At 46.0% G+C, this 11068-nt stretch overlaps 1 protein-coding gene across 5 annotated transcripts in view; it reads left to right on the top strand.

Annotated features, from left to right (window-relative positions):
• RUNX1 (RUNX family transcription factor 1) overlaps positions 1 to 11068 on the top strand; it is a 174526-nt gene that overhangs the window by 3028 nt on the left and 160430 nt on the right. For 3 of the 5 annotated variants that reach the window (XM_075518211.1, XM_075518193.1, XM_075518184.1), the window contains exon 1: positions 8728 to 8876. The exons of the other annotated variants lie outside the window; for them this stretch is intronic. In XM_075518211.1, the coding sequence (XP_075374326.1) occupies positions 8743 to 8876 (134 nt within the window). In that variant the 5' untranslated portion in view covers positions 8728 to 8742. Of the gene's footprint in view, positions 1 to 8727; positions 8877 to 11068 lie in introns of those variants that run through there. 5 annotated transcript variants of the gene reach the window in all.

The following is an 11068-nucleotide window of genomic DNA, read 5'->3' as shown; positions in this document are numbered from 1 at the left end:
GGGGAAGCAGAACCATTGTTCCAGCCCCTGCGAGCAGTGACAGACGTAGAAAGCCTGACATATTAATTGAATGTGGTACACCACAAAGGATATGGCCCTTTTTCTATCACACCACACCAGGTCCTCGCTTCTGCCACTAGGTAAAGAAATTAGGATTATACTGAAACCTCCAGTGGCATGCTCTGCATGCTGAACACATTCAAATGTTTACCGGCTCTGCTTTTAATGACGGCCTCATTTTCCTAATGGCCTCTTTCAGTTTACGGTCTGGGCTTGGTGTCAGGAGTACAAGGTAGGAGCATTTCTAAGTGTCTTCCTGCAGTGCAACCCACAGGAAAACATCACTCCATCTCTTTCTCAGACCTAGGACTGCATCAGCAAGGCTGTAGTTTAAACTTTTATTCTAGCAAGATTTATAGTATAAGGATGGATTTGCCGGTTTTATTGGGGGTTCGACACAGGTTCATCTGTATTGGCCAGGTCAACACAGTGATATCTTTTGGGCACGGGGACCAAAACGAGACCTGTTGGAGAGTGTTGTACTAAAGAGTGCACATATAGTTTTTAAAGGGTACCTAGATAATTACATGATATCGCCCCACCCCATGACTTCTTTTAACTTCTTAAGGGTGTTAAACTGTCCTGTAAGGTTTCCTAATAATTTTGCCTGCAAAGGAAGACAGAATAACTAATCTTTTTGCAGGGTTTTTATGGGGCTCTAAATAGCATGAAGCATAATATTTTCCAGGAGGGCACTTTTTCCTCATTTTTCCTTTTGCTGCGAGGTCTAATTATTTCAAGATGCAAAGAAGGTTACTCCTGGTTTTGCCTTTGTTGTATTTTTTATTAATTAATTGAGGCAATGAAGCCTTGTGGTGCAACATTTTGTTGGTTTCTTATCAAATGGAAATGAACTCCAGCAGAGCACTTTTACAACATGGAAAAATACACTGTGCATACTTTCTTCTTAGTTCTAATATGCCAAGCAGTGCGCAGCCATTGTGGGTTTCTTCCTTTGCAAATGCTAAATAAAACTGTAGCAAGAAGTTCTTCCTGCTCTGGAGGACTTGCAGGCCTGGACCCATGGACACCTATACCTAAGCGTGCTACTTTTCATTGAAAGTTAGTGGCTCTAACTTGCCTTGTGATGGGATTTATGTTGGTAGACTCCTAAAGTCCCTGGTGCTGTATGTGAGCAGAGGGGTGAGGTAATCGGGGGCTCCCTGTTATCCAAGTCTACATCTGCAGTCTCACGCTCTCAGCGTATGAGGCATCCCTAGGAGTAAATGTTTGTCTGCAGAGGGTGCTGCGTGAGGAGCGGGGTAGCAAGTTGATAATGATTTCAGCCCTCTAGAATTCGTGACATTAGCAGAAGTGGTCATATACTAGAAGTAACTCTGCCAAAGACATGTTTCTCTGGGAGATGCACGGTACCCAACACTGCCATGTATTTTCATTCACTCGCCCAGTAGAAGAAATCTATCTTTTCACAACAGCATGAACTACATTGTCACTGCGTAGGGGAGAGAGAAAGTTTTCCAGCACTTTTGCAGACTGCCTGAACTGTAACAAAGAGTTAATTTGTGTCAGCAGTATAAAATACTAACTGCATCTTGTGAATAGGAAATTGAACTAAAGCTCATAAAAACCTTGGCTTACTAGAAGAAAAAACTTGCACAATGTCTGATTTACACAGCCTTCTCTCTGTTTGAGACTTTTTTCATTTAAAAGCCTTGAGAAACATTGCGAGACCTGAACACAGGAATTCCTGTGAAGCAAGGGGTAAAGCATCTGACAGAGATGAATATACTGCTTTGGTAAGATCAAGAGATTTTATCCTAGGCCAAAATATTAGACTGAGTGTTTAACCAGTCACACTCAGTGTGGTGATGTGTTGTGATGACAGTCTTAGCAAGGACTTAGGGTTATGGCTGGCTTGCAAATCCCCCAGATTGGCTTGTCCTTTATCATTTGGCCATTAATAAGAGATTGTTGGATGGCAGCTCTGCCTTCGACCATGTTTAACCACAAGAGCCAAACTCCAGCTCTGAGGTAGCTCTCTGGTGGGAAATAAAAGTACTGCCAGTGGATGCAATACGAATAGAAAATAAACTGCATTTTTTTCATGACTAGAAGATAATCATGGTTTAGTTTGACTGCTAAGGCATGACCCCAAAAGAACAGTCTGCGTATCTTTAAATGCCTATGAAGGCCAGTGATATTGGCAAGTTTATGAAAGTAATTTATGAACTCCTGAAGAATTTTACTTCAGAACACAGAATGAGTATCTGCATCATCCTGTTATTCAAGAAGGGAGAGTCTATACCTAAACCAAGAGTAGCAAAAAAATTACTGTTCTTGGATTTAGAAAAATTACTGTTCTTGGATTTAGAAATAGACATGCTTGCTTTTAAAAGCTAAGCTGAAGCAATCCTAAGGAAACGGCAAAGGCATTTCTCTGTAAATCTATGAGGTTGTTCCACCAACAGGAGAAGGTCATCTGACTTTGACACCCTGCCACGAGCAGGGGGGACGCGCTGGGTCCCAGCGGTCTCTGTGCACCTCAAAGCGGTGCCCGGAGGGCTGGGCAGCGGTGTTAGCCTAAGGTCCTCTCGTACCGGTGTGCAGGGCAAGGGTGAAATGCCGAGCGGGCTCAGGAGCTAAGGGGGAATGCCACCTGCAGGAAAAAGTTAGGGTGGGCTTGTGCTCTGCAGAAACTGCCGGCTGCGGTGCCTCGGTAAGTGATAATTTGAGGTTGCTCACCCCTGTGACAAGACAGGGAGACCTGTCTTCCTCCTGCATGCGCGGAGCAAGGATTTGCACGTCAGAGGCTGCCACAGAGTACCTGGCTGGCCCAGGTAGCTCGGTGGAGGAGGACGCAGCTATAACAACCTCCGTCAGAGGCTTAGGATGCTTGTGCCGAAATGCGTAGGTGCCTGCTGGGCTGCTGGGCGGGGGCAGCAGTAGGGGTCCGGCAGCCCCGGCAGGAAGGCAAGGAAGAAGTAGCTCTGGCTCTGGGCAAGAGGACGGACTGAGGCTGGCTGGAGAGGGACGACCTGCTCTTTGAATCTAAATCCTGCCTGGCATCTTTGTCTTCCCCGTGCCAGCGCAGGCCTGCCATACACAGGGACTGAGTTTAAGCTGGGGTGTGCAGCGTTTCGGGTGGAGCGGCTGCCGTGAGCATCAGGCTGCGCACAGAGACGAGGCACTCCAGCACGCAGTCCCTTCGCTGCAGGGGCATGAGCCTGACAGATTTTCTGTGTTCCTGCAGACTGCAGTGTGCAAAGATGTGTTTGCTCAGATTTTTTTCCAATTTTTATTTATTTGTGTTTTCTGTTTGGTTGGTTTTTTTCCTAAAACAACTCTGATAGTCAGTTCACCCACTCACTCCTATTCCTTTCTCTGTGCTTAGTCAATGGGGCAAGGTGTGGTGGAAATTTTTTTAAACAGTGGGTGATTACAGCCTAGAACTCACTGCCATAAAATACCATTGAAACCAAGAGTTTAGCAGGATCCTTAAAACAGCTGGGTCTGTATATACATAACAGTTTCTTAATATGTGCCAGCCAGGTAAATAAAGGAGAAGCTTTGGAAGGGTTAAGTTCTCCCTTCGCCTCTCACTGCCGTATTTCAGAGCACAAACCGATCTTTGTTAACCTTGGAAAGAAAGCTTCCCATGTAAGCAGGTCTGTCATCTGCAAAATGAATTGTGGCTTCCTCCATGACATCTGGTACTGGCCACGGAGAGAGACAGACCACTGGCTAGGTGAATCACTGGTCTGAGAGAAGGCCAAGAAAACATTACACTACCTCATTACCTCCTCTGTCATCTTAAGAGAATGGATAATATTTGTATAGACTTGAGTCAGCTTCCCAAATACTAGATGAGTAGTAGGGATATCTCCTCTCTGAAGTGTATTACTGAACTGTACGGGGTGACAACAGTGGTGGCATTTGGAGCAGAATAACACCTACAAAGGCCTGCAGTACGTTGGTGAAGTCCATGCACGCACCAGCATACCCACAGCGATACTGAATGCAAGACGCGTCATTCTTGCAGCCAGCGGAAAGGAGACTAGAAATTATATATAGAGATGCCCCATGTAATCAATTTTCAAAAGAAATGCCTTTTCTTCCACTTAGGTCCCAGCAAAGTAAGGCCTGGGCTTATGACCAAGATACATTTTAGTCCAAAACATCGAATTATCTATAAAAATGTATTCAGACAATTGAAATAGGGAAAAAAAAGGGGCATGGAAGAACTGACTGTGAAAGCAGGGAAGTAGAGGGTGACAGTAGCTGCTACCTGGTAGAGTTTCCAATTCATCCTTAATACTGTCCGCAGGGCTCACCACTTCTGCTTGCAAGTGAAACTCTGTGAAATTGGGCAGTTTCACTTCACGAAGATCTGTGAGAACATTTTCTCTGGCTTTGATCTATCTGGGGTTTTTTTTCAGCCTGTGCTTTTTGTTTTGAGTTTCTGATTCCAGTGAACCCAAAAGCAGTCCAAGTCAGGGGCTTGGGGCTTTTTCTTTTGCCTTCTGAGTATTTTGTCTTGCAGTGTGTTTTCTGTTGCCTGGTTTCACGCTGAAGCTGTGATTTTGAGATGTGCTCAGAAGCTGCCCTTAGGTAGGGTTTTAACTGCAAGTTGAAAGGCTTACCTCTCTTACAAATCTTTCCGTGAATGCAGCGCAAGGAAACTTGAAACCTGTCAAGTTTTATGTGATTTGCTATAAACATTTCACTCAGCTGTACTTAGGGCAAGCCCTGCGATCCTCATCAAATCAGCAACCTCAAAAGGCATTGACCCAGCCCTTCAAGTGCCTTCTTGCGGTCTTTAAAAGAGAGAGATGACCGTTTGCGAAATACCTTGCGTGTTCGGGGCGAAGCGGCACAGCGCGGGGCCAAGCATCTGTTTCCTTTGTGACAAATGTCTTGCACCTTCGCAGCCCCGGCACCACCTGCATCTCTCATAAGTCCATTTTCTACCCGGTTTTACGGCATACACCTGCGCCACGCCGGCCAGGCGCGTGCCTCGGAGATATCAGCGCATTTGCAGAAGCCTTGAACGCGCACTGAAAGATGCCAAGCTCCGTAAGCATCGCTGAAGCGCCTCGCAGTTGCCTGCTTTGTGCTGAGCAGGGGCTGAGAGTGGGGCGTCACAGCCTGCGCAGTGGGGCAGACCAGCCGCCTTGCCTCTCAGCGCTCAGGTCTCTATTTATACTTGCTGCAGTATCAAAGGGCAGGGGGAAGGCAAACTGGCACAGCAAAATGAAGGCTTTCATCCGTCTAGCAAGGATAACACAGACAGATGCAATCGCATGGGTGTAAGTCACCGCCAGCCAACCTCTGGAAGACGTCGGTACACACCGTGGTGATGAGCGGGGGCGGGAGACATACCTCTGGGTTTTCACTACTGTTGTTATACGTGCTGGGTAGATTTAAGCTAGCACTGCTTTACTCCCACGTGCCTGCAGGCACGCTTCCCCTTTTCTCTGTAGACATGACCAGGAGCAGAAAGCATACCCCAGAGCCAATTCTTAGGATAATATCCTGGCTCCGCCCGGACAGGGACAAAATGGCCATCGACTGCAGCGGGGCTGGGTCTGTACTTTAAGAACTAAGAAACCTGCGAGAAAAACATGAAGTTGTGAATAAGACAGGAGGTGAACTCTGAATGCCAGTGTTGACGTGGGGGCTGAAAGAAACGTAGCATTAAGGTGCAAGTGTAATTCATGTGACTCCAAGTAGCAGAACTATGGCTTGAGAATGAAAGTTTTTGTCTCTTTTACTTAGGAAATATTGGTGTGGAACAATGATTTATGGCATATTATGCACGGTTGAGTTGGCTGGGATTTTTTCTCTGGTTGGTAGCTGTTGGTTTGTACTTAGCTTGTACATCAAGGGTGTGCACCTTACCCAGTGGACAGGGGAGGTGTATTTCCATGTACATGTATGTATTAGCACGTACCATCTCCTGGTCTTATACAGGACAGAGAGGGACAGGGCTTCCGTGAGTGCAACCCCAGCTTTGGAAAGCAACCCTTGAAAGTGTTTTCCAAGTAAGAGGCAGCGAGGAGGCCTCACCTGTGCAGTCCGTCTCCACACGGCAAGGCTGCCGTGGCTGCTGACCATCTGTCCATGTTGCCCATCATCCTGAGCAGGATACTGATATGAGACTACATGCTACGCCCAGTGCATAGGAAGTGCAATTTATTTTACAATACAGTTACTAGATCATATCAGACTTCTGTAAAATGCTTCTGTTTTTCAGGACCTATATGTAAATGAGCTTTGGGGTTTGCATAGGTAGGGTATAACAAAATTGATATCTGGAAAATACGCTCAAGTTAAGACCTCATTAACCCCGTTTGCACGGGGCTTGGCAAATCAGTTACTGCAGTATAGAGGGGTTTAAATGATCCTATACACATTGTCCAAACGCTTTGCAAAGTAATTCAGTACCGCTTTGTCCATCGCATCTCTGTGGACTCCGGGGCAGGGAGCCGCAGAGGTTACTTCATGCGGGGTCCTAAGCAGACCTACATCCACCAGATCACCGAGCGTGCTTCTACACCGACCTGATTCTGTTTTGTTGCCACCATTTCATCTGAACCCACGCTTGGGGGGCGGGTAGCGTGTGGAAAGCATTCTGCTCGGGACTCCAGCTAGGAAAACAGGGTGAGCCTGGCAACTCATCAGGTAGGTCACCCTTTCACTAGAGAAAGGACAGCACAGAGAGACGCCGTGTGGTTTGCCCCCCACGTGCTTTCTAAGGACCTCCACTAACACAGCCTGGAGAGATGGCCACCTCTGAAAGGAAAAAAGACACCTTAGTCTCTGCACTGATTCTCTCTTTAGCCTCTGCACCAAGTCTGTAAAAAGTGATAATATACGGTGCTAAACACCCATACATTTTTTACACTAAGCATAAAATAACTTGCATATTGAAACCAAGATTCAGATCTCATATACAAGCAGGAACTTATTCTGGCTGTACCTCGCTGCACTGGAGAAAATTATTTGCTTTTCTAAATGAAACGGTGTATTTCAAGTACAGTACGTTGGGCTACTGTGGAAACTAAAGAATGGGAATGGCTTGCCTAGGTAAAAAGAAAAAGTGATAGGATAAACTTCTTGAGTTCAAAAGTGGTGAACCACTTAAATTTTAGTGTAACAATCAGAACTTTTATTGTTGGGGGGGGGGGGTGTCTTCTAATAGGGATTGCAATGCAAATAGTCTTTTTTTTTTACAGTTTCATACACAATCCAAACAACTTTGAGTACTACTTTTGAGGAGTGATATTATTTTGTACTGATGTTTTTAGGTGTATCTATTTTACACTATGCAGTAGAAAAGCTACATTAGCCCCAAACAACTTCTTTCCTTTACTACACAGGAATAATCTTTACCAGTATGAACATTTTTATACCTGTATAAGTCCATTCCCACTTGGGAGAGTGCTCTGCTGTAACTAGACATGTACCAACACGAAGAGGGATTTACAGCTCCCCTGTGGGGTGAAGTTATGTCATTAGACAGATGTCTATACGAGGAAAGATGATTTAGGTTCACATTTTACTGAGGCAATTAAAGCAAGCCCAGTATTTTGTGTACATGGCACCTGATCCCAGAGCCAACGAAACCCGTGGAAAGACCTGGCTGACACCCTTGGGCACTGGATGAGACCTGTGATGGCTGTTCTCCTCCAGATAAAGGTGTTAGCAACCTGAAGTCACTTTGCTGACAGCCCAGGTCAGCGGCTCCTTTTCACACAGCTGTCCTTGCACCCTCGCACACATGCAGTACGGAGGGGTGAGGCTGGCTCCCCTTCTGTGCCACAGCCTGCCTTTTCTTTGGAGTGGTGTCCCGGAGCTTTCTGCCCTTTTTGCCATGCTCGCAAGAGATTCTGAATAAAGAATGGCACTGTGCAAGTTAGAGATCGCATTTCCAGCCGCCGGCTGACGGCCGGGTCCTTTTTACAGGCTCCTTAGGGCAGCCCCCTCCGGCTCCTTCCCTCCCTCTAACAGCTCCGTGCTTCGGGCACGTCGCCGGCCCGCGCGGAGACGGGCACGCAGCAGCTCCACAGGCCCTTGTCCTCCAGGTTTTGGTGGGTTGCTGCTTTGACTAAACCGCACGAGTCTGAGATCAAAAGCACTATTTAAACAGAAGCGGTTGGAGGTTTTTCAGGCTGTCTCATCTCCCCTTTCAGCCTTCAGAAAAGCCCACGCTAGCCAGAGGGATTAGGAAATACAGCAGACCCCCACTGCGTCCGAGGGGATTAGGCGGTGTCGTACAAGCTCAGGGCACGGAGGGAGTGCCCTTGGTCTGCCTGCTGCTTTTGTGCCCTCCCGCAAAGGGCATGGGGGAGCCAGGGCTGTCCCTGCTCCCTGCTCCCTGCCCGGGGGCTGGGCATCCTGCCGTACGGCCGGGAGACGGCTTCCCCGTCGGGCATCTCGACCCGTCCTCTGCTCTGTTCAGAAGTAAGAGCAAAATCTCACGTTTTGCTCCCCGGTACCTACGGGTAAATAGGAGCTCCTTCACGGCAGCACTGGGGTTTAGCTTCGCAACCCTGGGCCAGCTAAAGTAAGCAGAGGGAGGAGAAAGGGTCTTTCTTGGTAAAGAGTTTTTCAACATGGTTTTCATCTTCAGCATATGAATTATTCTCTCCCTGTCAGACACGCTCTCATTTATTCTTTGCTAATTTCTTCAGCAAATACTGCTCAGTCTCCAGCTTGTTCATGAACAAATCCTGGCGTACCCCGCGCTTCCCACAGGAGAGGCTTCCCTGCGTGAGTCGCGCAGCTGCCGGCCGAGCAGCAGGCACAGATAACCAAGGCAACACAAGGTGCCAGCTCAGTAGGTTTTCTCCCAGGTACGTGACTTAAGCCAGTAATGGAGCATTCCTGCCTAAAACCGTAGCCTCCTCTGAAGGCTCAGGCTAATACAACTTGTTCACACAGCCGTCTTGGTAAAAAAACATCCAAAACATGATTTAACAGAAATTTGTTGTCAGATTCCAACTTGTTGTCAAGGAAAATCTTTTCACTGTTCCCCAAACTCCTTTCTGTCTCAAGTCCCTCACTTGTTAACATCTCAGCCCCTTTTCTTGCAAGCTCTTGTTGGAATTTTTTTTAATGCAGGAAATGCAGGCAACATTAAGGCATCCCTTATTTGAAACTGCAGTTCAAAGAGAGATTGAAATCAGAATTAGAAAAATAACCTGTATAAAAACATTAGCTGTCCTATTTTAGGAGATAATTAGCTTCAGCAAAGTTTCCCTCACTTATTTTTCCTTGGTGAGAAAACAAACTACCTTGTCATTGAGGTTTTTATAAAATGCTGCTGTTTGCAACATTTGCCGCGAACAAATTAACCCAAACATTTCTAGTGTATGACTTACTTACATTGCTAATTTTGCTGCTAGTTTTCTTTTCTGCATCTGGAGACCAAAATGCCTTCAGTTATCACATGGTGAAGGGAAAAAAAAAATGTGGATCATATATTTGACTGCTAAGGAATATGCATGAAAAAGCATTTCTCTCCAGAACCCAGCGCAGAAGGGAGGGTGAGAAAGTCAGGAAGAGAGCAAGAAGGGGAAGAAGTATTTTATTGTGCGGCAGAAGCAGCGTGCCTGAGGTACTTTTAGCAAAGGTACTTTTCCTCAGCAAACCTCTGGGACATAGTACTATTTCCACTGGGTAGTGCATTTTCCAGCTTGAATAGGGCATACTCCCAACGAATTGCAGCTGACCCGATTTGGGGGATCGGTGGGTGATGGAGACGCCAACCCCAGCTACTGACATTTGAGACACAGGTGCTTGGAGCTGCCTTTGCCAGCCAGCCAGCCAGAGCCAGAGTAATGCCATATTGGCAACTCCCACAGGTTATGCTCCAAGAATAATCCACGGGCATTTGTTTGGGTTTTTTTAGAAGCTTGGTGTTTGAACTAAGTCCCCTGTTGTTCATAACATCATTCTACTGACTTATTAAATTATCGACCTTTTCTTCACTGGTATCTTCCCACTTTGGTTAGAATTAGATGGGTACAGGTGGCCAAAAGAAACCATGCTTCTTAGCCTCGCACCCGGTACCAGCCCCCTTTGATCATGATGTCTGCAGCCTCATCCCTTTCCAGTCGATACAGAAAGCCAGAAAGGGATGGAAGGGCTGGCTTCTTGTGGAGCTGGTATGTGATCCTACTCTTTAATTTCTAAGCTTGCAGATAGTCCTAAGACAACACGTTTTGTATTTGGTCCTTTCTATCTAAGTGGTGAACAGATAGTCCTAAGACAACACGTTTTGTATTTGGTCCTTTCTATGTAAGTGGTGAATACACCTACAAGGTTTCTGATTTTTTTTTCTGAAATCTCAAGTTTAGTACTCTGTGCATATGGTGCCATGGGATCAACAGGTGTATGTTTCTGTGGGTTCTTGCTTTCTTTTTTCCATCATCTCCTAGAAGGCTTCTGCACAAGACTTAGTTTCATTTTGGTAATGCAATGAAATCAGCGCAAAGCTCGAAGGTGGTGTGTGCTGGGTGTGGGAGGGAGAACCAAGGTAGGAAAAAGAGAAGTATTTCTAGACTAGTTTCTTAGCTTCTTACATTTTCATGTTTAGCATACACTAATAGATGTGAAACTTGGTAGGCAGCTTGTGTCAGAGTTCTGATGCAAGTTATGATGTAGTAGATAAAAAATGATGAGGATATTAAGCTAAAGGGTTGATTCAAGTACTAAAGTTTATACCTGCAGGATTTTTTTTTTCTTTTTTAATCCTACTGTAGCATTACCTTTCAGTGTGCCTTACAATAAATAAATAATACTAATCATGCTGGCTTGTGTTCTGCAGGGGATATCAGCACAGCATGGGGCATATCCTCCACCAAACCAGGAGCCCTTTGCAGCATTAGTAGTTACTTTCTTTGTGAGACTTAGTGCTGGACCTCTGTGTTACTATGCCTGAGCCCCATGCAGCTTTAGGATGCTAACATGAGACTTTTTTAGCATTGTTATTCGGGAGATAGTTGGAACTGGAACATACCAAGATCTGTCTCGAGCCACAGCA

This window comes from Mycteria americana, chromosome 1, assembly GCF_035582795.1.
Source record: "Mycteria americana isolate JAX WOST 10 ecotype Jacksonville Zoo and Gardens chromosome 1, USCA_MyAme_1.0, whole genome shotgun sequence".
NCBI classification, from domain to species: Eukaryota; Metazoa; Chordata; class Aves; order Ciconiiformes; family Ciconiidae; genus Mycteria; species Mycteria americana.
This window is presented reverse-complemented; position numbering and strand designations above follow the sequence as displayed.